This window comes from Marmota marmota, unplaced genomic scaffold (genome assembly GCF_001458135.2).
Source record: "Marmota marmota marmota unplaced genomic scaffold, marMar, whole genome shotgun sequence".
In the NCBI taxonomy this organism is placed as follows: domain Eukaryota; kingdom Metazoa; phylum Chordata; class Mammalia; order Rodentia; family Sciuridae; genus Marmota; species Marmota marmota.
The window spans coordinates 5,967,550-5,993,557 of record NW_026000153.1 but is presented as its reverse complement, the minus strand read 5'-3'; the positions used below and the strand labels follow the sequence as shown (position 1 = coordinate 5,993,557).

General features: G+C 39.8%; 1 protein-coding gene across 2 annotated transcripts in view; it reads right to left on the bottom strand.

Annotated features, from left to right (window-relative positions):
* The window catches only part of Chn2 (chimerin 2), a 301,879-nt gene extending 275,871 nt beyond the window's left edge, over nt 1–26,008 (bottom strand). For both annotated transcript variants that reach the window (XM_048786398.1, XM_015490179.2), the window contains exon 1: nt 25,809–26,008. In XM_048786398.1, the coding sequence (XP_048642355.1) occupies nt 25,809–25,857 (49 nt within the window). In that variant the 5' untranslated portion in view covers nt 25,858–26,008. The remainder of the gene's footprint in view (nt 1–25,808) is intronic.

Here is a 26,008-nt window from a genome sequence, read left to right as displayed (position 1 = left end):
TATATATATATATATATATGAAAAGTATACATTTCCTTCTGTGTTAGTTTTTTGTTACTGTGACCAGAATATCTGACATAAACAATTTAAAGGAGGAAAAGGTTATTTTGGCCCATAGTTTTAGGGGTTTCAGTCCATGGTCAGCTGGCTCCATTGCTATAAGTCTGTTGTGGTGAGGTAGAGTGTCATGTTGGAGAGGGCGTGATGGAGCAGAGCTACTCATCTCATGGTGGCCAGGAAGCAGAAAGAGAAGAGGAGGCTGGGAACAATACCTTTCCAATCACCTACTACCTGCAACATGCCCCAGTGTATACAGTTTCCAGCGCCTCCCAGATGTCCACTCAGGTATCAATGAACTAATACACCAATAAGGTTTGATCCCTCATGATCCACTCACTTCCCTAACGTCCCACCTCTGAAAACTGCTCCATTGAGGACGAAGCCTTCCCCTATGTGTTTAACACATAGGGATAACACAACCTATTTATTTATTTTATTTAAAAGTGTTTTTAATTGTAGATGGGCACAATATATTTTTTATTTATATATTTTTATGTGGTGCTGAGGATCGAACCTAGTACCTCACATGTGCAGGCAAGTGCTCTACACCAAGCTATAACCCCAACCCAACACTACTGATTTAAAAGGATTTAAGGGGAAAGAGATAATACTATAAAGCACTCAGAACAGCGACTTACACAAGAGACACTGTGGGATATTCAAGATCCAAACTATCACACCTTCTATGTAGTACTATCGTTTCATCTCACATGTTTTTATATGTTAAATTTTTATGATCTTTATCATTAATTTCAAAATAGCCTCTTATTTACATTGTTATTTCTTCATGAGTAAGTTATTCAAAAGTGTTTTGTTTAATTGCCAAATATTTGGAGATACCCTAAATATTATGAGAAATAGAAAACCATTTTCAGAATATAGTATTTAATGTTAATTGGGATGTAAGATCCAAACATTAGCCATTTTGAGCTTTCCAATCTGTATCCAATTGTAGTCATTTTAACTGAAGCCCTTCCCTTTGCCCTCCCCAATCTTAAAATTAGCCACTTGTGTATATTGTAACCCCAAGCTCCTCCTATCAAAGCAAGGGGCAATGGTGCATTAGGGATAACAACAGGGGAACTTCCCACCCGAGTATGCTTGCTCCCAACACTTCCTCCTGTAGAAGTAAAGTTGGCCTTGCCGGCTATCTCTGAGCACATGTTTGATTCCTTGCAGCACCCTAGTATTTCTAACAGTATCTTTGTACTATAATTTATAATTTATATTTTTCAGAACATATATAATGATTCTAATTCCTTGGTGTTTACTGAAGCATACTTTATGACCAACATGTGTTTGATTTTGTTCTATGAGCATTTAAAAGAAGAACTCATGTATATTTAAAAAGAATGCAGTTGTTTGTTATAGTATTCTGTTGGTTAATCATATTTTTCAATTTATTGATTTTTATCTTCCTAAAATTTCTGACAATGATATTTGGATTTGTCTGTTTCTCCTTTGAATTTTGCCATTGTTTGCTTTATATAGTCTGAAGACATGGCAAGGACCTATGATTTAGGATTGATATAACTTCATTTTATTATGAGAGATGCCCCTCTGTATCTTTCGTAACAAGTCTTGCTTTAAAGTCTAACTTTTTATATTAACATAGTGATATAAGATTTCTTTTAGTTAATTTTTACATGATCTATACCTCTAACATTTTACTTTCAACCCTTCTAGTCATCACACAAAGTATCTTAAATTTTAAACTTTGTAAAATACTTTCAATTTTAAACCTACTACAATTGGCTACTTTCAGCCAGTCTGTCAATCTTTGTATTTTAATTGGAATGCTGAAACTGCTTATATTTAATTACTGACATAATTTCTTTTAAGTATACCATCTTGCAATTTGTTTTATATTCATCCCACTCTTGTCTGTATTTCTTCTTTTTCACTGCCTATTATTATTATTATTATTATTATTTGTCCTTGCTAGCATTTTAGTTATAGCTTCTTTTATTATTTCAATTTTTACCCTAAAGATTACAAAATACATCCTTGATTTAGTTCAGACTTCTTTAAATTAGCAATTTTACCCCTTCCTAAACAATGTCCCTAAACATCCTAAACAGGGTTGGGAAACACTGAATGTACCGTTACCTGGGCTGCACATGAGGAACACTAGTCTTACTTCCAAGATATCCTAATTTTTTAGATCTGGAATGTGGCATGAGTCACTGTGTTTTTGAAAACCATCTCTAATGCTTCAGGATTAAGAAACACTGGGTCAGCCCTGTGGAGCCTGCCCACCCTGAAAACAGCCTAAATTTCTGTCTGTATTAAAACATAGCTTTAAGAAGTGTATCTCAGTAGGACACACCCTTTCAACATAGATGCTGAATGATGCCACTCCACGTGTCAGTCTTCGCTAAGCATGGCCTGCACAGTCTGGTATTTATGGCTACAGTACAAACTTAAAAGGAAGGGAGCCAGCTGAGCAGCTGAGAGCAGAAGGAGCAGCTATGCTGTCAGTGGGGGTGGGGGGGAGGCTGAGTGTTGGGGAGATGAGTGGGAGGGGATGTCACAATCCCAAATAAGATTAAAATCACCCAAGGCCCTGTAGAATTTCATAACTAATTCCAATAAATTGTTTCCTTTGAAGTATTTTTTTAATGTAAGATGAAGAGAGTTAAAACTATGGCTAAATCTGGTTTTATTAATATCTGAACTCTACCAATTTTATGTTTAAAACAAAAGCTAATGTCTTTGATTAGGAGGCTGGCTTATCATGATGATAACCATCCAGGGCACTCTGATTAGACTGCTGCCCTGAATCCCAAGGGATGGTGCTGAGATGGCAAATTACCAAATAAGTATCTTTCACTCAGATAACCTTACAAGCATGCATGCACTCTAAAGGAAATCACCTATTTGCTCCAAGCTACTAAAGGAAGAGCTAGAATTAAAAACAGTAAACCCAAAGGACTTTAGGGCTTTACAGACATCCTGTACCCTATATCCCAACTAAATATTTATATTCAAAGGAAAATCATTGTTAGAATTCTTTCATTTTGAAGATTGATTTTCTATTTTAATTAAAAGGCACTGATACCTCACAACTTTCAATGCGGTTTCAGATAACAAAAGGGCTGAGTGCTCCCGTTTCCTCAATGATCCTCCCAGTCCATCAGTGTTAACACTAGTCACAATGTAAAGTTTCTTTTTCATTCATATTGAAAGGATGAGAAATAGCCCTCAGTAGTTTCCAGATAGACAGGACAATCTACATGGAAAAAAACATTCCATATGCACATGGTTAAAAATATGCTGAGTCTTACATAATTACTGTGTTGGAGAAAAGGCCATGGTAGAGCAATAGGTCAGATAACTACTGTGGTTTTCTCTTTGCAGCCTGAGATAATATAAAAATAATTACACACACAAACCAGATTTTCCAAACTGCTTATTTAGTTTCTAGGTCAGTATAGCTGGACAAATCCTCTGAAAGTTAAGTTTTACAACTGACCATGAATGGTTAGTTCACTTATGTTACTTCTGTAAAATGCTGCATATATTTAGACGTTCAAGGGACTGTAATGTTTACTCCTCATTCTCTGGAGGTTTTGCCTCCTAATAAGTACTGTTCGAAAGAAGGAGCAGATCAAAAGCCATGCTCCTATAAAAGCTGAACCACATCTTCATTACCATGTAATTATAACTTCAGGTATACAAATAAGCTCCAATCTACTTAAGACTCATTCCATCCAATAATGCAAACTTAGCATTTGCAATGTAATGTAAGTATTATTTTCATAAGTATAGCCAGCTCTATGAGAATATGCTAATTTCCCTTCATCCCAATTTAACCAATTTGTACACACACACACACAAAAAAAATGCAATTGAATTATTTGTCTCTATAAAAGAAAAAAAAATGATACATCAATCAGCCCTTGTGGTCTCAGATATGTAAAGCATCCTCTATCTTGTGCCAACACAGACTTGAACTAGCTCACTGAGATGTTGACTGTTAAGGGAGAGAGGGAGAAGGCCCACACTGGCTGCAAGCACAAGAGAGAGTAGTGGCCACTTCCTCACCAAATAAGTTAAAGGGCAACAAAGAAAGCAATGTATTTTGACAACAAATCCTTTGAAGATTTCCATAAAGAAACAAGAGATAGGAGACATGGTCAGTGGATTTCAAAATGGGCACATTTGCTCCATTAAGAAGAGAATGCAGTAGATGCCATTTTTTGGCAGGCTGCCAGCCTTGTCAATTATCTCAATCCTAGTGAAGTCTTCAATCCTGGTGGGATTTCCACCTACCCAAGTGTCCTCTACCAATTTCCCCAATCCTAATTGTCTTTTCCTTTTCCTAAGATATGCTGCGGAGTCTCCATGTCTCTGGAAATTAATCACTATTTGAGAGATTAATTGGAATTTTAAGGCTATTAATTGTAATTTCCTCCTTTTCTCACATTTTCAATTTTGAGAGAAATCTACAAGGACTCTTTTAGCAACCAGAACGTATATTTAGAAAAAGAGAGAAGTTCCAGCCTCCTAAAAATAGCTGCTTCTCTGACATTTTGACTCTGGATTGTCAATCATCCCACCACCTAGAGAATTACTTAGGCTTCTTGCAAATTCCACCTGGAGATTTTAAAAAATTGGTTTACATAATAAGATTAATTAATTATAACTATTGAAATGTTAAATGACATCATTTCCACCCTTTAAAAGAACTCTTTCATATTCAGAATCAATCACTTGAGGAAGAAGAATAAAAAATTCAAAACCAAAAGACAGTAGCTAAAACTTTGTCCCATAGGTTATGATTCTTTCCAAGTTTTCTTTCCCTGGGGAGCTGAATTGGCCTATGACACAAAGACACAAACACATGCATGCATGCGACCACACATAAATACACACACACACACACACACACACACACACACACACACACACACATGCTAAGGATATACTTTCCACCAGAAAAAAAATCCTTGCCCTGGAATGACATAGCAACAAGTATTTTAATTCCTGTTGTTAACCAGAAGTAAATGTCTCCTGGCACACCATAAACATAAAATTGTAACTCAACTACAAAAAAAAGACCTCAGAAAACAGACTCAGACTTGCGTGCTGGTTTGAAAATGCTTTCCTCCTGGTACGAAATTATGTGACTAGAGGCCTGGCTCCAGAAGGTCTCCCAAGACTGTGTCATTTATAGTACCAGAAAAAAATGGAAAACTGGGAGTGCTTCATGGAGACAGAACTACCGTGCCAGGAAAAGTGAATGGGTGACAGCCTCCCACTCTTCTTGTTCTCAATCTAGGGGCGGAGACCTGAGCCACTGTTCATAAGTGTTCCCATGTAGAACCTCTGCTGGTGTCTATGAGAGGGTGTAAATAACACAGAAGTGGTAGCAATGGAAGTAGGGGGTGTGAACAACAAGGATTTATGACTAACAATGACTGCACAATTCTACAATGCCTCACAAAGTTCACACTTACTCCCCAACTTTGGGCTGTGAACTCCTTTACAGTGAGGGCCGTGTCTCCATTCATCTATCCAAAAAAAAATTAAGAAGTGTGTGGCAGTCCTTCTGCCAGCAGCCAGTGACCTCAGGGTCTCTACATTCATGGAGCAACAGTCCACTGGAGACAAACTCAGAATAAAGTTACAACAGGGCTGCTTCACATCTCCTTATGTTCCTAGAGCCTAGCACCAGAGCTCCCAGCAACCAGAGAAAAGAGGGAAAGGAGGGAGAAAGCAAGGATGAGAAGAATAAGACCCAGGGTATTGCACCTCCCTGACAATTTTCACAGATAAGATATTTGGGTAATAAGTAAATAAGGGATAGCCAAGATCAGATTAGTATATACCATGTATTCAAATGTAAAAATATTTATTTATCATCATCTGAAATTATAACTATTAAACATGTTCAGGGGGCTGGGGTCATGGCTCAGTGGTAGAGTGTTTGTCTGCTACGTGTAAGTCACTGGGTTCAATCCTCAGTGCCACATAAAAATAAACAAATAAAATAAAGGTATTGTGTCCATCTCAAACTGAAAAAAAAAATTAAATTCAGAAATGACAACATTTTCAAAAATGTAACCCTTATCAAATAAGTCTGCAGTCAAAAATTTGTTAATAGAAATGAGGGCAGATACCACTAGAAGATGAGCACTCCAGTATTGATAAGGATCATGGGTTTGTGAAATAGAAGAGATAAAGAATTCTGTAAGAACTGAGCTTAACTTGAAGGTTCCTCCCATAGAGCAGATGTTGATTCAGAAAGGCTCTCCATCCTGGTACAAATGAGACTTTCTAGAAAAGTCAGGGTTTCAACACAGTTGCGACATATGGCCTGTGTTTGTCAGATTTTCATCACTGTGACAAAATACCTGAGAAAAACAACTTGGAGACAGAAAGATTTATTTTGGCTCACAGTTCCACAGATTCCAGTCAGTAGTTGCTTGGACCCAACTCTGGCTTGTGGTGAGGTAGAATGTCATGGCAGGGAAGGTGGAGTCTAGTAAAGCTGCTCAGCTTGTGCTGCCATGAAGCAGAGAGAGCAGAGGAGAAGGGGCTGGAGAAAGATGTAGTCCCTAAGAACACTCCCTTCAATAGGTCCCACTTCCTAGAGTTTCCACCACCTCCCAATGGTCCAGTCAAATGATGAAAAAATCAATGAACTAATCTATTGATGAGGTCAGAGCCTTCATGACCCAATCACTTCCCAAAAGCCCTACCTCTGAACACTGCTGCATTGAAGACAAAGCCTTCAACACATGAGACCCTGGGAAACATTTCAGATCCAAAAAAGGAGTGACAGGCTTAAGGCTATGGGAGAAATTACTCTAACTTCTATAGAGAAACACAAGTAAAATATTAACAAAAATGTGAGGGCTGCTGTGTGCCAGGATCCGTCCTAAGTCACTGGGATGGTACAAAGGTGAATAAGATCCATGACCTTATGCAAGGTATTTACTGTTTGATTAGTCAAGAGCCACAAAAAAGCAAGCTGTATTTCAGTATCAGTGAAAGTATTAAAAAAGAATCAGGATTGAACTGACTCGTTTTGAAGGATGGAAGGGCACCTGCTTCATCAGGGCTTTGGAAATATCCAGAAACACCATCTACAGAAAAAGGGGAAAGAATATACAACCACAGGTCCTCTCCAAGAAGGTTTCCTGAATTTCCCTTTGCAAACTAGTGAACAAAGACACTGCCAATCAGACTGACTGTGTGAGTATGTATCAACATCAGAGTAATACTGCATATTTTCTAAATTTAAAAAGGATTCCCTATATTTTAGAGAAACCAACTGAAATATTTACAGATGAAATTATGCCAGGCCTGGGATTAGTGTCAAAATAATCCCAGGGATGGGGGTGACACCTGGCCATGATTTGATCACTGTTGAAGCTGAGTGATAAGAAGCCGAGTAAGGATGGAACATATCTGAAATTTTTCACACAAAAATTTTTCATAAAAAAGTTATTTGAAGTATGAATTGGGAATAAATAAATTACTGAATATGTGGAAGAAGAAAAAATTTATAAATGATCATGCAATATTATAGTGTTCTCATTGCAGCAAGTCAAAAACAAAAATAAACTTCTTGAAAATCATTTTAACATATGACTACAAGACCTACATCAAATGCTATATCTACCACAACTGTGTTTGGCACAAAGAAACTGAATCTACCATATCTCTGGGGTCCCAGGCCAATTTATAACCTGTTTTACAAAATGCTAGCCACTGCCCTATATTGGATCCTGAAACCAACTTGCGGATCTTGATTTTTTTTTTTAATTTCTTACATACATCACAATAGAGGAGTGCATTATCTTCATAATTTTTTGCATTACAATTCGGTTTTTTTTTTTTTTTTTTTTTAAAGAGAGAGTGAGAGAGATAGAGGTAGAGAGAGAGAGAATTTTTTTTTTAATATTTATTTTTTTAGTATTTGGTGGACACAACATCTTTGTCTGTATGTGGTGCTGAGGATCGAACCCGGGCCGCACGCATGCCAGGCGAGCGCGCTACCGCTTGAGCCACATCCCAGCCCCTGCATTACAATTCTTAATACACCTTTATACCATAACTTATCAAATCTCTGTTTGTATATAAGGTATGTTGACACCAAATTCACATCTTTATACATGACTTTTGTATTATGATGACCGTCTCCTTCCACTATCCTTGCTATTCCCATTCTCCCTCCCTTTCCCTCCCACCCCTATTCCCTATCTAGAGGTAATTTTCCACCCATGCTCTCCCTCCCTACCTCACTTTGAGTCACCCCCTTTATCCTGATTTTTAAATGAATAAGTATAAATACAATAGAAAAGACAATATCAGAAGCATCAGGTATGACAGGGTAAGTGCTGTTCGTAGAACTTGTGTTTCCATGTGTGCATGCACACACGTGCACATGCACGCAGAATATGTATTTGGTTTATACATATTATAATATCAATTATAATATCCAGAGTGGGTCTTTCAGATCATGGCACTCTCTTCTAGAACCATCCAGGGATGCCGATCTCAGTGTAGAAACCCAAATCCTTATGAGGGCCAGCAAGGCCCACCATGATTTGCCAGCCTCCTTCCTGTTCAGTCCCATGTACCTCCCTCATTCTGGCCCCATTGGCCTTGGTCCTGTTCCTGGGACATTCCAGGTATATTCTCACCTATTGCTCCCTCTGCTATAATGCTGTTTCACAGATATGGGCAAAAGGGTTCCTTCCCTCTCAAATGTCACTTTCTCAGTAAAGCCTTCCCTGACCACACAACTTAAAATTCAGACCCCCCCGGCCTGTGGTATTTCCTATCTCACTTTCTCATATTTTTTCTCCATAGGACTTATCACCTTCTAATATACCAAAATGAATTATATACAGTACAATTATATATGAAGATGCATATACATACTTTAGTTTCTTATTATAGTTTCTTTATTTACTATCTCTCTGTTTAAAAACTCCATGAAACACAGAAATTTTGTCTATTTTATTCACTGCAGTAGTATCTATCACCTCTAGAAAATGGTTAATACTCATTAAATATACATTGAATGAATTGTGCATTTGTGTGAGTGAATGTGCCTTGGATTGTGATATGAAATGTATTCCTTAGTATGAGTCATATTCCAAGAGGTTTATGACACTGCCCTAGGGCATGCCTGGAATATCCCTGGGCTTACTTAGAGTGTGGGCTGAAGAGCAAATGCAAAGCATGCACCCAACAGTCCTTTACATCTTACAGACTGGGTGCCAGGAGCAAATGATGCCCAGGGTAGCCACTATTTGAAATATGTGTGTATGCAGATGGAGACAGCTATGCTCCCTTGGGGGCATTACCACAGTATCTTATATTAGCAAAAGGAAATAGGCAGAATCAGAAAAATTTCAAAAACCCTTGCAGATGATCTAGTCCAACCTAATAATTCTACAGATGAGCATCAAAGTTACAAAATGATAATGTCATTTGCCCCAGGGCTCAGGGAAAGTAAATGCTGAGATAGAACTATTATAGACTTGGGTCATGTGACTTTTAGCTCAGGAATCTTTACATCCCTTAGCCTGCCCTAAAAATGAGAAACACAAACCTGCTGTCCAAAAGCTGTTTGGGGCCTCTTCTCTTCTCTTTGCAAATAATCTAAGATTTTCTCTAGTTAGGTGCCAATCATCTATTCTACTGGAGCCTTGACAGTTTGCAGGGATCTCTGTTTTAAAAACAAAGAGCTGCTAATGATCACTACTTCTCCTAAATAAAAGCCTTAAAAATTCCTTGCCATAGCAACCAGAAGGGGTTGAATCATCTATTATTTTCCCCTGACTTTCTAACAATACAATTCCAGCTTGTGTCAGGCCCGTGGATGTTCGTCTGTCAAGAATCAAAACCTTTAACACACACTGTCCCACTTTTCATTAGAGCTAAAGAGTCTTTCCATTTTTTAATTAATGGACCTATATTTTTCCATAACCGTACACAAAGCACTTCAAACCATCAAGCACTAACAAGTGAAAGCAACACATCAGTAAAAGCTGTCATTCGCCTTAATTTGGTAGGGAAGTAGCTCACATTTTCAGGGAGTGATATTATTACAAAGGAAAGGGCTGCAATAATCATTTGGTCCTTGGCTAAGTTATACCAAGTCCTTTGATTGGGAGAAGAGATGTGTCTTAAAACTGTTTTTGTGGTGGCCTGTTTTAGTCAACTTTTTTACTGCTGTGACTAAAAGACCCGACCAGAACAATTTTAGGGGAGGAAAAATTTATTTGGGGGCTCCAGGTTTCAGAGATCTTAGTGCATGGACAACAGGCTCCATTCCTTGGGGCTCAGAGTGAGGCAGGACATCATGGTGGAAGAGTATGGCGGAGGGAAGTGGCTCACATGATGATCAGAAAGCAGAAAAAGGTGTCTCCACTTGCCAGATACAAATATATACCCCAAAGCCACATCCCTAATGCCCCTCTTACTCCAGCCACACCCCATTTGGCTCAGTTAATCCCACCAGGGCATTAATTCACTGATTGGGTTAAGGCTCTACAATCTGATCATTTCCCCTCTGAACCCTCTCACACTGTCTCAGGTCACCTCACATTCTCAGTAAAGAGAATGAGAACATGGCCTTAAGAGATTCCAAGGTCTGAGGACATTCATGACCTACCTGTGGAAGACATTTCTGTTCCTCTTTTCCCTCCTCCTTAACAGAACCCTGTTCTGTCCAGTTCCCACTCCTTCACCAGAGGCTGACCCATCCCCATTCCAGGAAGAGATCATGGCTGCATGAAGTGCATCATGGGAATCCTATTTCCTTACCAGTGATTGGTTCATATCTAAGTATGTGACAAAACTATAGCCAATGAGGCAAGGGGAGGTTTGCTGGAGAGAAGATGTTTCTGAGAGTTTTCTCATTTTCCACAGACAGAGGAGGAAAAGAGTATCCCTTTTCTGCTTCTAGTTTTGATGCCAGGGATTGTTGTTGCCATCCTGACACCATAAGGAGAGGGAGAGGCTGAGGACAAAGTTTACCCACCAAGATAGCAGAGCTGGGAGAACTGCAGAGAAGCAGAGAGAGCAAGATGCCAGCTCTCAGAACCATGCTACCTGGGCACTTCCAATTAGGGTTTTCTGTGTTTGCAGCTGAAACCTAACCCATAGAATAATTGCAGCCTCGTCAGGAAGCAGGGAGGTAGTTACACATGTTGCTGTCAGCCAGAGGAAAAAGTTTGAATGGATGACAGATTCCAGGAACACTGATTCTTTTGTTACAGATAGCTTAGCCTGTGACATTAAAGTAGGAGGAGGAGCAGGGCGCCATGGTGCATGCCTGTAATCCCAGCAGCTTGGGGCGCTGAGATAGGGGGATCACTAGTTCAAAGCCAGCCTCAGCAATGGCAAGACACTAAGCAACTTGGTGAGACCCTGTCTCTAAATAAAATACAAAATAGGGCTGAGGGTGTGGTCAAGTGTCCTGAGTTCAATCCCTGGTACCAAAAAAAAAAAAAAAAAGTCTTAGGAAGATTAAGACAGAGGCCAGCACAGGGCATAATATCTGTCCCAAGAGTGTGATTGGAGACTAGGGACCGTCAGATTTCATCCAAGGGAGGACAAAGAACAACAAATCTACTGTAGCCTGTACTTTATTTCCTCCTCTGGATGCCAGGAAAATACTCTGAATGGGACATTAAGAACTAAGGAAGAAATGTCAGTACCTGCTTTGTCTTCACACACCTTTGAATGGACATTTATTTGTATTTGGTGGGGGAAGCTATCTCAGTTGTCCTGTGGGGACAAAGAAGGAGGACAGGTGGTGAAGAGCATAAAGGAAAGAAAGCCACAGAGAGGCCACAGAAGATTGAAGCCTGTCCAAGAAAGAGGCCTCCCAGGGACTCTGTTCCCCAAAAGACACCAGTCTTTACTTCCATTAGCACCATGCCAGAGCCAATCTCTGTCCAACCAACAGAAAGACAATCTTGCACTAAGAGTCACTAAACACGGGGGAAGAGGAAACATCCAGCAACCTGGCATTTGGAATCAGCAGGTGTTTAAAAGAAGCTTATTAGTTGGAGTCATTAGAGTATACTGTATGTTGGTGTACAAATTTTTATATTTGTACTAATTCATATTTTAGATCTGATCAAGTGCATTTTTCTCTACTTGTTAGGTAGAAAAGTAAACACTATCAGAACATCTGAGACAGCTTCACCTGTGTAGTATTTTGTCTTTCTAACAAAGTATTCATAGTACTGTGATCTGGGTGATCAAAGTGTATCAGCTCTTTGATTAGAAACAACAAAAGAGCCAGTAGAAGATGTCTGCATGGGCACCCGTCTGGTGGGGGCATCAGGAGGCAGCAACAGATGCATCACTGTATTAATAGTCAGGAGCACCAGGGACATAGTGGAAATACTTGATTTCTGGATGACTCTTCTTCTACTATGAGGGCATAAGAGTTGTACCCAGGGTTTGGAAAGCTGGATAAAAATTCAATTAACTAGTCATGAGAAATGCACTAATTGCTTTGTCCGGCATCAGCAGAGGAGACCTGCTGTCCTTACTCATTCTTAAATCAGAAAGAGAATGCCACAGACCTTGGGGGTTGCAGGAAGGGAGACATTTGTGCAGTTAAGGCTGAACTGACCTTGGGAACCAGCCATAGAGAGCAAGTCCCTTCGTGCCCCTATGTGACCATCAGAGGAGATCGGCAGCTGGCAGTAGGAAAAAGATAAACGTGGAAATAAAAATGGGAAGAAATATTTAGATTTGATCCAATGAAGTGCATTTTTCCTCTACTTGCTTAAGATAAAAGTAAACACGACCAGAACAGTTGACACAGACACACCTGGGTAGTATTTCAGCCTAGCAAAACAGTCTGGGTGCCACAGAGATGAAGTGTTGATGACGTTGGTGATATTCTCAGTGAGTAGGACAGAAATGTCTCCTGTCTGATTATAGGCACCCAGTCCAGGACCAACTTGACTCAAGGGTTTTTTTTTCCCCCCATCCACTGGTCTTATAATCATTTTGCCTTATTCTTACTATATCCATTTTTGGCATTTCTTTTAAAATATCTTTTTATTGTGGATGGACACAATATCTTAATTTTGTTTATTTATTTTTTTTTTTGTGGTGCTGAGGATCAAACCCAGCGCTTCATGTGTGCAACACAAGCGCTCTACCACTGAGCTACAGCCCCAGCCCGGCATTTTTTAAAGTAAGTTTCAAAGGGATATAATTCATATACTCCACAATTCATATGTTTAAATGTGAACAATTTGATGACTTTTAATAGTGCAACCATTACCACAAACAGATCAGTTTAATTAACTCAAAAAGAAACCCATGTCCATTGGCAGTCACTCCCTATTTCTCTTCAATCCTCCTAACCCCAGGTGGTGGGGGGAAACCTAATCTTTTTTCTGTTTTCATGATTTGCCTACCCTACAGGTTTCATATAAGCAACAGCACACAATACTCAAGTCTTTTATGACTGGGTTCTTTCATTTAGCATAATGTTTTCCAGGTTCATCCCTGTTGTAGCATGTAAATTACATCAGTTGTAAAATATTTCTCTACAGTCTTCTGTGTGGAACTCTACTTTGGCTACCTAAGTTTCCTAAGGGTCCACTGTTCATTTCTGAAATGGGCTTGTGAGCTGCAAATCAAATTAGGAAGTCCTGATACAGCAAAGATCATGTGACTTTGTTGGGAGTCTATTGCCACTAAGTGAAAAAATACATGAATTTCCTTTGTTAAAAAAAAAAAATTCTGAAAACCATTGAAGGTATGTAGCTAAAATGATCCCATGAGGGGGTCTTCGCAGAGCTGATTTGCAGACAAAAGGAAAAGGAGGGGCTACAGTGGCACTGCTATGACACAGCACTTGGCTACAGATGTACTCATTCGCCCAGCATCTAGTTATGGAGTGCTGACTGCATGTGGAGTGTGTGTTTTAGTGATATGTGACAAAATTATTTTTAAAAGAAAAGCAAGAGAATAAGAAAGTTGAAGGGAGTGGTTACCTTTGGAGGGAGGAAATAAAAAAAGATGAGGAAAGGAAGGGAGAAGAGTACAGAGGAAAATTCAAGGATAGGTAATTTTCCTAACTTGGGTGGTGGCTTGCTTGTGATTTTTTGTTATGCTTTATGACTTGTATGTCCATGATGGATATTCTTTTGCACATTCAGACAGTTCCCTGATTTAATGATTTTTCACTTTATGATGGTGCAAAAATAATGCATTCAGAAGAAACCGCACTTCAAATGTTGAGTTCCAGTCTTACACTGGGCTAAAAGTGGGCAATAGGTACTCTGCCGTGATGCTGAGCTGAGACAGTGAACCACAGCTCTCAGTCAGCCACTTTACCATGCAATCTCAGTGACTTGGGAAGCTGAGGCAGGAGGAGCACAAGTTTGAGGCCAGTCTGGCAACTTGGTGAGGCCATGTTGCTAAGTTATGATGTGTGGTTGGTCAGGTGTATTTGATGCATTTTCAACTCAGGATATTTAAAATTTACAATAAGTTTATTGAGAGTAATCTCATCATAAATGGAGGAGAATGTGTATTGATTTACATAAATTTTAATTTAAAAAAGAGCCACTCCTCTAGAAGGGAAAGTATAAATAGCAGTGTCCCAGGCTAATCTAAAATATCACTGGGATTGTGAGACACATACCACCTTCTTACAGAGCAGAAAAATTCTCAACTAGTGAAATTGCACTTCAAGATTTTAAAAGGCTATTAAAGAGCAGGGTGGGGGGGGCTGGGGTTGTGGCTCAGTGGTGGAGTGCTTGCCTAGCATGTGTGAGGCACTGGGTTTGATTCTTAGCATCAGCACCAAAAATAAATAAATAAATAGGCAAGCAAGGTGATGTATTGAGGGAAATTTTTTCACATATCTGAGAAGATCATGAGCTCTGAATGATTACCATCCCCTAGGAAAGGAATCTACAAAGCATCTTCTTAGAATGTGAACCACTTGAAACCTAATATTTTTATATTTTGTTTCATATTTCAATGTTCAAGTTTCTTTCACACACATTTACACATCTGATTCTTACGAAAAAGTGGAAACTCAGAGAGGTCCAGGTTAACAGGGCTAGCTGGTACTAATGCTTGGACCAGATCTCTGACTTCCAAATTCTTGTCACTCAATGCCACTCTTGAAGTTCATGGTCCAGATGAAACCACGTTTATTTACAAAGCCCAAAAGTGGATGTTAGAAACAAGTTTCAGAGAGGCAAATTTAAAGCTATAGAAAGAAATACCAATCCATTCAATGGGGAGAGAATGGGTGGAACTCGTTACTATAGAAGGCACACAGATGAAACTCCAGATGGATGCGACCATGTCTCCAGGAACTCCTGAATGGCAGCTTTACACACAGCTAGTTAAGAAAGAAACATTCAGTAGGGCATCTCTTCCCTGAAAGGCTGCTATGCATTATTGCAAAATACCCCTACTGCTATCACTGGGGTTAGAATACAAAACCAAATAGGTATTATGGCAATCATTTTGTTCTTGGGACAAATGACATTCTAACTTGAAATCGTGTCTTACATGTGCATTTACCTAGGATTTGCTGTGGTCATTCTTAATATGAATTAATTATTTCAGCAGCATTTACAAAGCCCCTACCAATTGCTTTTCCTTCTGAGGAAGAATTCATATTTAGAAAAAAAGACACATGGGTTAGTTTGACTCTGTGAAAACCAGCATAGGGCTCCCATGTGGCCAAAGTTCAGTCCTAGGGCATAATTCCAGAGGGAAAAAAATGTTTGTGCCCTGGTCACTGAGTACCTTCAACCCCAGATATTGCTTATGAGGGAGATAGCGGAGAAGACACCTGGCTGGAAACAACCAGAAACTAACTCAAAGGGCACACACTGAGGGAGACAGAATTGTGCACTCTTTGCATATGCAAGCCAGGAGATAGTATTATTTACCTAATAAACATGGTTTAATGTTTTCACTGTCTGTGGGGACCAGCACTGTAAAATAAAATGGCTAATTTTCCTATAATAAAGTGAATTTAAATGAGCAACTTAAATCAATATTAGGCAGCCAAATTATGTGTATTAATATCTACACATCATTAACATAATCCCAAGTGAATTCTTTCATTACTAAAAGTAATGCTAGGCCTGACTTTCATTTCCCTTGATATTAATGTGTAGATATGATACAAATTCAGTTAGAAATAACTTTTGTTTGAAATCTAATCCACTTCCACTCTCTGTGTTTATATAGATACACCAAAACACACACATACAGACATAACCATACATGTGCACACACATACAGATTTACAGTAGAACACCTTGTGCAAAGGCTAGCAAACAAGAGTTTTCTACACAAGAAGAGAGAAAAATGTGTCCCTTGTTTCCTCAATTCCTTTCCAACTTCAGAGCATTGCAGGATTTCTCTGGAAGGAGTAGTGTACATAAATCTAAAGTCTGGAGTTATAACAATCAAAAACAAAACAACAAAAAGCAAAATTTGTCTAAACAGACATCTGACAAATGTCCCAAACTGTCCCTCTCTATGGCACATCATTTCAAAAATCAATGTAAGATTCAGGATCTGAGAATTAAGGCTCAAGTGCCTTTGGACAGAGGATGAGTTTCTGGCTTGCAAAGTATGCAAGGCTGCAACCATGGGGCCACTGGGCAGTGAGTTAGCAGGTTGGGTCTGGTGGATTCTGTAATGAAGGCTACAGCATCCTCACTGGACTCATCCAGACCACTGCTGTCCAGTACAAAGATAATGTGAGCCACACGTAATTTCAAATATTCTAGTAGTTACATTAAACATATAAAAATAAAATAAAATTAGTCTGGTGCAGTGGTGCACACCTGTAATCCCAGTGATTCAAGAGGCTAAGGTAGGAGGATCACAAGCTCAAGGCCAATCCCAACAACACAGTAAGACCCTCTCTCAAAATAAAAATAAAATAAAAAAGGCTGAAAATGTTGTTCACTGTACAGTGCCCCAGGGTTCAATTCCTAGTACCAAAAATTTTAAAATAGGGGCTGAGCTATAGCTCAGGGGCAAAGTGCTTGCCTGGCACATGTGAGGCACTGGGTTCAATCCTTAGCACCATATAAAAATAAACAAATGAAATAAAGGCATTCTACACATTTACAACTACAATTTTTTTAATTTTAAATAAAGTAAAATTAGTTTTAAAATTCATTTGATTTAGTCTAAATATTTCAACATATATTCAAAATCTTAAAAAGTTATTAGCAAGATATTTTGATTTCTTTGTGTTTGTTTTTACTATCTTTGAACCCTGTATTTTACACTTCAGCACATCTCAATTTAGACTGGTCACATTTCAAGGATCAGCAGCCGCACGTGGCTGCCATATTGGACAGGGAAATTTAGGTCTTGAGAATCAGGCCCTTGTAGGTCAATGCTGCAGAAGACTTATTCCCAAAGCCATGTCCTTGCTTCCTATTTGTTTACTGTCCCATTATAGTCTCTCAGATTTATTCCTTGGAAGCAAAATCATTAAACAAAAGGCATTTTACTTTGCAAGTGTGGCATTTTATGTGAAATAAGGAAGTGCTAGGTTTCCCTTCCTTGAAACTCAGCCAGTACTATCGGGGCATAGAGGGCAACGATGGGTGTGATGAAATGTAGGAATTGGACCTCTGATGAGAAAAGAATTGCCTAAGATTATCACCCCAGTGATTCTGTGATTCATACTGCCCTACATCTGTGATCTGAGTTCATGCCAATAAAGAATAAGCCACACATGCCAGTCTTCCTGACTCCAGTGGCCTCAACATCCACCTCTTTCTTGACAGTTGTTTGACACTTTAAAGATATCTTCCACCTTTACACCTTTACACTTTGTTGTACTTGAAGATGGTAGAAGAAGTTCAAGGAGGAGAACTACTTCCTTTTCTCAGGAACTGTCATGTTCCTGCATCTTATTTGCATACATTTTCTCCCAATTAAATGAGCTTAAAATTCCAAAAGCCAATTTTATTTTCTAAAAAAACCCCAATGCATTCACTTTGCCCTGTATGCGGGCCTTTTGTCGAAGCAAAATACTTTTAGCCAAACTGTTCGCTGATGGCCAGGTTGGTAGAAAATCTCTTTTAAATAACATGCTTGTATGTGCCATAGCAACCTCAGTCCACACATTCACAATTTTCCTATTTTCTTTATGATGTTTTGGAAGAGATACAATTGTAAGATCCAAACTTTTTCTGGACATGGACACGTTTTTCCTTTTGGAGGGTGAAATTGCAACTCACTGGGTTTATTTCAAGAAGAAATTGAGTTACCATTAGGGAAACAGCAGACCCCCCCCCCTTTTTTTTAACTTGAATCAAGCCTCAAGACTAGAGGAGTTTTACAGACATTTAATTATTGTTCTAAGCATCATTCTCCAGCTGTCATTCCAGAGTTTCCCTCAAAGTTATAAAATAAATGATATTTTCTTAAAGTCAGTTTGTGAAATTAATGAAATATAAGCTAAAGAGCAAAAGGAACAAACACTGAAATAAGAGAGCCTTTGATCAATCCTTAGCTTGTTCATTTTGCTTAGGTCTCTGTCTTAAAACTACACCAGTGCTGTGCCACAGAATTTTCTTCCCAGTGATAAAAATGTTCTATATCTGCATAGTCCAATATGGTAGCCATCGGCCATGTATGCTATTGAACACTTACAGTGTGCTTAGTGCAAAGAAAGAACTGATTATTTTATTTTATTTAAATGTAAGTAGCCTCCTGTGGCTAGTGGCTCTAGTTGTAGACACAGAGCTCTATAGTTGGGGCAGGCCTGGCTCACTTAAATCTCTGTGTCTCCATAGGCACAACAGCTTTAAGATCTAAGACCCATTTAAAACACAAGGCACTTTATGACTTCTTTTTAGAAAGTATTAAATAATTAAACAGAACAGCCTTCATGAAGCCAGACAGGGGAAAAAAATCTGCAACAAATTCTCTAAGGATGATGCTACTCACTGGGGTGAGCCAGGAAGGAGGTTGGAGAACTGATGTTATGGGAGCCTGGGACCCGGATGACAGCTCTGGCTCTAGCTCCACCAGCAACTAGCTGAGAGACACTGGAGGGTCCTGAGTGCCTGGGATCATGATCTTACTTACACAGTGTTAAAATTTATTAAACAACATCCTCCTCATTCTAGACCTATCAGTCTAGCTTATATTAAGGATGAAGAAAATTTAAACATTGGTTGATTTAAAATAATACTTTTATGCTGTTAATGTTACACTGCAAAAGGGGTGAGAGTATGTGATGTTAGCAAGCCAAATATCAGAAATAACGTGATGCTGTAATTCTGCCATACTGTATTCAAAGACAAACTCCCACAAAGGTGTATGATTAATTATAAATGAGAAAGAAAGCAGGTTATTTGCACAAGCAGCTGGTGGCTGGCTTACCCGAGGTGCACAGCAGGAAGTTTTCTCACCTCGTGAAAATGCTCCTATCCCAGGACTTGTGCCTTAGACCCCAGTGGACAGTCACAGAGGTCCCTAGCAGATCTGACAGCCTCTAGGGTCAGCACATAACTAATACAAGCTGGTTTACTCTAGATATGGAGGCTTTAAATAAACCTTTGCACTTATTAGTAACTTTGAGACACACGTCAGTGTTTTATGCCACAGGTACCCATCTTGATCCTCTGACCTGAATCCATGTGTAATTCCTTTCCTACATGCCAAATGGAAGGAGAGACAGCAGAGTGCTCCAGGGTTTGGAAATGTTCACAACAAAGTAAACCAAATGCAAAATTTATGAAAACATTCCCTAAACAGAAAACAGACAAATAACAGCTTGGGGGTAGGGAAAAAGAAAGAAGGAAAAGAAAGAGGGAGAGGAAGAAGCAAAGGAAGAGAGAAAGGAAAGGGAAAAGGAAAGAGGGAAGAGAAAAAAAGGAAAATTAAAAGGAAAGAGACATTGAAGGAAGAAAGGGAAGAAAAGAGGAAAGGAAAGAAATAGAGAAAGAAAGTGAAGAGAAACTCATTTGTTTTCAAAATTAAATGACATTTCAGAAGTCATGTGATGCAAATGCACTCATAAAAGATAAATGACCAGGAGGTGATAGGTGGGTGCTATTAATCATAAGCCTGTCTAGCATTAGGTCCGTTTTTCTTTCTCCGTATCTGTCTTGGCAGGAATCTGGATCTTCTGGCAGAAAACTCTATTCTAAAACATACCAATGTGATACTGCTTTGTGTACAGGTTTTCCAAACCAAATGTCCACTTATTTTCACTATTGGGCACAAACAGGAGACCCTACGGAGCAGCAGACGGCCCTCAGCAGGGCTCACACTCAGGCCAGGCCCCAGGTAGCAGGCCACAGAACACAATGTCCAGATGAACCATACACAGATTGGCCTTGGAAAATACCTGGTGTTGGCATCCCTCAAAAGTGGAACAAATGACAGATTCATCCAATACACTTCATAGGATTAGTAGGGGGGAATCCACATTTCAGCAAAATACATACATCAGTGGGCCCCTTGTCAAACACTGCAAATATGCAACATTGTGTTAGCTCTCCACCACTGTGACAAAACACCTGAAACAAATCAACTTAAAGGAGGAAAGAATTAATTTGGCTCCCAATTTCAGAAGTTCTGGTCCATGGTCACTTGGCCTCATTGCTTTTGCACCTACAGTAATGCAGAACATTATGGTGGGCCACACATGACAGAAAAGGTCCGTTCTCCTCTTGGTGGGGGAAGCAAAGAGAGAGAGGAAGGGGTCAAGGTCCTTCAAAGCCACACCCCCCAATGACTTAACTTCCTTCTCCAGGCCCCATCTCCTAAAGTTTCTGTCATCTGCCTATAGCACCACCCTAGGGATCAAGCCTTTATCAGGTAGCCTTTGGAGGGCGTTTAAGATTCAAACCATAGGGGCTGGGGCAAGATCTCAGTGGCAGAGAGATTGTCTAGCATGTGTAAAGCACTGGGTTCCATCCTCTGCATCACATAAAAATAAATAAATAAAGTTATGGGTCCATTTGCAACTAAAAAAAAATTTAAAAGAAAGAGTCAAATCATAACAAATACACTCAAAACAAGTATTCTTACTTCTCAGATTCTGTATTCCTGGATTCATCTGAGTTACTACAAATTGACAGTGAAGGCACGAAAACGAGGTACGGAAAGGCCACCAGCAAAATAAGGACCAAAGATCCTCATCTGAGTGAGTGATTTCCTTCCCAGGGTTAATTTTAACTTTGCAATTTTATTTGCAATGCTTTAAATCAGAATTTTTGTGCACGATTTAAAATTAAAAAAGGTAATCAAGTCTTCCTGCCAATCTATGTAATTGTGAAATTTAGTTTCCAACAGTTATCATTAAAACAAAGGTAAAGCAATTTCTTTCACACATAGTTGAATATTCCAGAAGAAAGCTTCTGGAGAATCCAAAGCCCCAAATGAGAACTTCTCAGTGTGAGTGTCTGTTTCAGCAATATGGTTTTATAGTATTGGACCCACTGAGTTTCGAATTACACATACACAAGTCTTTTCAGAATTACTATAGTTTAGTTTTGCCTTCTGCATTAGGAATATGGAAGACTTGTCACTGGTCACAACCTATCATTTCTAGGGTCAATGCCAGTATGACCACAGAAAATAGCATTATTTACCTGGCCCCCAATACTGCTGTATAAATCCATATAAATAAATAAAATACCTCAATCCATTCAGGAATGTTCTTTTCCCAATTAATGTTTTGATGACTTTGCACACAATGTTGAGTTTTACCTTTTTCCATTTGCATTTTAATTTAAAAAGTCTGCATCAACTTCATTTTTATAATATTGTGTACCTGTGTTTTCAAAATCTTAACTTCTTATCCTGGGGGCCTTTTTAATATTTAATATTCTACCTTGTTCAGTTACTGGAAATATTTCATTTACTTATTACTTTGCTTGGGTTCATTTTTTTCTTGACTCAGTGAAATGATCCATTTGACAATCACATCACTAATGCCCCAAAAGTTCCTATTTCAATTATAAAAGCAAATGTAACCCATGATTATTAAGAAAACTGTTTTGCAAATCATCCATTGTTTATTTCAGAATATAATCAAGTACCATAGGCAAGATTAAAAGCTTAAGGATAAGGACTTTTCTTTCTCTCTCTCTCTCTCTCTTTTTTTTTTTTTGCAATAATGAAAGCAATCAAACCTTCCTGCCAATCTAGGTGATTGTGCAATTGAATTACTAACAGTTATCATTAAAACAAAAGCACAGCAATTTCTCTTATATCTAATTGAATATTCCAGAAGAAAATTTCTGAAGAGTTCTCAGAAAATATATTTTTAAATTAATTTTAACCTGATTATTTCATTTGTTATCTCTCGGTTGGTAATGCGGAATAAACGACACACTTGGGTGATGTAGTTAAACAACAGCAAGCGAGAGACTATCCTCAGCAAAATCAGATGACTTTGAGCTTAATACTGAGTAAATTATTAGAGCTTTACTCTTTGTACAAGCACAACCAAACCTAAAGCTCCTGCAGCCTTTTCTCTAAGAAAAGCTTAGCCATGTTGAGATCCTCTCGGCCTGTGCTGGATACTACAGAATCAACTGTTCCTTTTCTAGTGCTGCATGGCCCAACTATGTCCTGGGGCTTCCTATTCCATGGAACTCACTTCTACCTGAACAGAAAGAAAGCCTCCTGCATCAGCAGTAACATTAACTGATCCAGCAACTCTGTGCATGCTGTTGCCTATGGGCCAATCATCATGACTGCCAGGCAAGAGTACCCCCCTCCAAAGGAAAAGGATCAAAGCTCTAAGAAACCTGAATAAGGCCATGAACTTCCCCATATCCAGGCTTTTGCCTAAGCTCTTCCCTCTTCAGAAATGCCTTTCCCTCTATTGGTATAGAAAAACCTACTCATCCTTCAAGGCCCGATTCATATGTCACCCTCAATGGCTGCTCCAAACTGAGTCAATCAGTTCCTTCCCCTGTACTCTGCTCCACAAAATTGACTTGACTGAACTGGAACATAGGTTGTTCTTTGCTTGTCCATCTCTGTTGCCCATGGTAAGGGGAAGAATCTTATTCATCTTTCCAGACCAAACACTCAAAACTATGCCTGAAACCTGGAAGAGGCTCAATAAATGCTTGTTTAATGGAGCCCAAAACTCAAGATCAAATTTAGCTTACGATGGAAGAAGCAGATTTCATGTGTGTTGGACTCATTTCTGCATCCAAAGTCTTAAGACAATGAGCACCCTCTTTTCATCTCTCAAAAGACAGGAGTTTTTTGCACCAAGGACTTAGTAAGTACCAACCCCCCTACTTAAATACTCTACACTCCTTATCTGAATCCCCCCTTATCTGAATCTCCTGTTAAATAGCCCTATTAATAGTATTAGCCTCATTTATGGAAGAGAAAACTGAGGCTCAAACAAGATACCACCAAGATACCCAGCTGGTCAATGGTGGAGCCAAAATTCAAAGATACTGATTCCAGAACATCAGAGCTAAAAGGAATCCTAGAATTATCTTCCTCACTTAACCTCTTTGACACTGAGGATTATACAGGACTACCAGGCACATAGTAGGCCTTGGAATATGCTGATTAATAGGTTGATGAAGTTGCCTTATTTTTCAGATTCTGGCCTCTGCCCGAGAGAACACAGCTGCTGAGACAAGCAGGCTCTATTCTTTCCTGCCCAACACCTCTCACAGGTGTGAATTGCTTGCATCCTCTGAATTATTCATGATCCACACAATGGTAAGTGTGCTTAAGAAGAACTATAATTCTGTATTTCTCAAGACAAAGTGCCTCATGGATTGGTGAATGAGCCAATATACAGGATAGGTTGATTCACACCAAATAACAAATCCATGTCCACTTTTCTGAATTTCAGCTTTCATGCAATTTCTTAGTTTCTGCTAGTATTAAAAACAGTGATACAAAAAGCAGCAAAAAGAACCATCCGAAGCATCCCTACCCTATCTGCAAAGCAATTTCCATCATCCAAAGCTTATAGTGTATTGCCTTAAATCAACATATTCTTCCAAGGGCTGGGTTAGGATTTTCAATCAGGTTTCTTAAGCTATTTAAAGATCTGAAAATTCTGATGCCACAGCATCTGCAATTTATGCCCCCAGTAAATCGGATGATAGTACTATCTTCCTTGTCCTTCCTCCATTCTTCTTTCTCTTTGCCACCTCTCCTCCACCAGTTCACTTTTGAGTGGGCAGCTTTCTGAGAGGGAGAACCATATGCTAATAGGAAGCCAACATCACTGTATTTTAAATTCAATGTTAGTCAACCAAAATGAATTGAAGAGCAGCAGCAGTGGTTTGAGGGTACTAAAAATAAGCTGTAGCATTTGCTGAGTTCTCAGAATTAAAACCACAGGCGGTCAACTTGTTGCTGCTCTTAATAAGATATGACTGTTCTGCCCCATTGGCTGCTACTACCAGAAACTTGAACTGTATGATACACCTAACAATACTGTTTTATATTAGTTGGCAGTGATATATAAAGGAAGTGCCATTTCCCTGGAACTGAACTTGCCAAGAAAGATAGCAGATGGCTTTCTAGAGATCACCTTGTGCCACCTCACAATTGCACCTTAGTTAAACTCACCTTTCATTTATGATTTAATTAGTTACACATCTAGGGATGTGGTTCCCTTTATGCCTGGCCTGCTGCTCAAGACATTTAAAAAGGATATTTCTTCCTGAGAGTTTAATTTTGGGGTAATATAAAGGAATACAATATGACATATACAATATTACTATATTGAGCATTTCCGATAGGACTTTGAGATCTTGACCCTTGAATATCGTATACCATGCTAAATGTCTTATCGGCTATTCCTTTAGGGTTTGTTATTAAAGTTTTCAATGACCAGAGAGGTAGAGGAATTCTGCCTAATGCATCACTCTGATTAGAAACCTGTCATACTCAGAAACCAGTGGGGCTGCTTCTATTGATTCCTACTCCTTCGGATTCATTAGCAATTTTTTCTCTTCAATTAGACCTGCTGATCAACCATAGAAAATCTGAAAGAAGCCCTCCCTTTGCCCAGCCACACTTAAAAGGGGGTTGGGATACACCTTGAAAGTGAAATTACAAAGTATGATTGAGAAAATGTCTAAGAAGTAACACAGGAAATTTTTGCGCACACACACACACACACACACACACTTGTAAACGTGCCAAGAGTCAGAGGCTGGGCTGGACCTCCCTTCCCCTCGCCCACTTGAATCAGGACCAGAAAGGCACAATCTCTTTATTGCTACTATCTCAAATCCATGCACCAAGCGAGTGTCTTCACGGAGCTAATTTCTGAAACAAACAAAGAAAACCAAGTCTGCGAGGAGCGAGGGTCTGCTCCCCTCTGCTTCAGATTTGGGTATCCAAGGTAGCGGGCGCAGCACCGCAAACAGGTCTGGGCGCCCAGTTTCGCCCTAACCCTTCCCGGCCCCGCCAGTCCCCACTCCAGCGGCGCCAGATAGTGAGAGCCTGCCCTGCTCCTTTTGCCGCTCGCCCGCTGCGCCCCAAGCTCCTACACTCCGGCGCCCGTACACTAAGGGAGCCACTGCTCTCCCACCTCTTTGCTGTCAGATATCAGGCGCCGAGGTGCTATGGGCACCCAGCTGCTGACAAACCAAACAAGTGTCACACTGGACGCCTGCCCCGACTCCCAGTGAGAGGGCAGGATGGCCACAGGTAGGCTTTCTCCACCCTGGGGTGCAGGGTGCAAGACCCCGCGCGGCAACCGCGCCCGACTAGTTGAAACTCACCGGAGGATACCGAGGAGCCGGACAGGCTAGAGTTGCTGGACGCTGCCATCTCCCCGCGCCCCGCGCGTCTCTGCTCGCTCAGCCCCGGTGCGGGCGCCACTGCCGCTGCCCTTGCCCGGCTGTTCGCAGCCTCCTCGGCCCCCAGCCCATGGCAAAGTCCTGGGGACGCGCAGAAAGCACCAGCCTCCGGACTCTGTCTG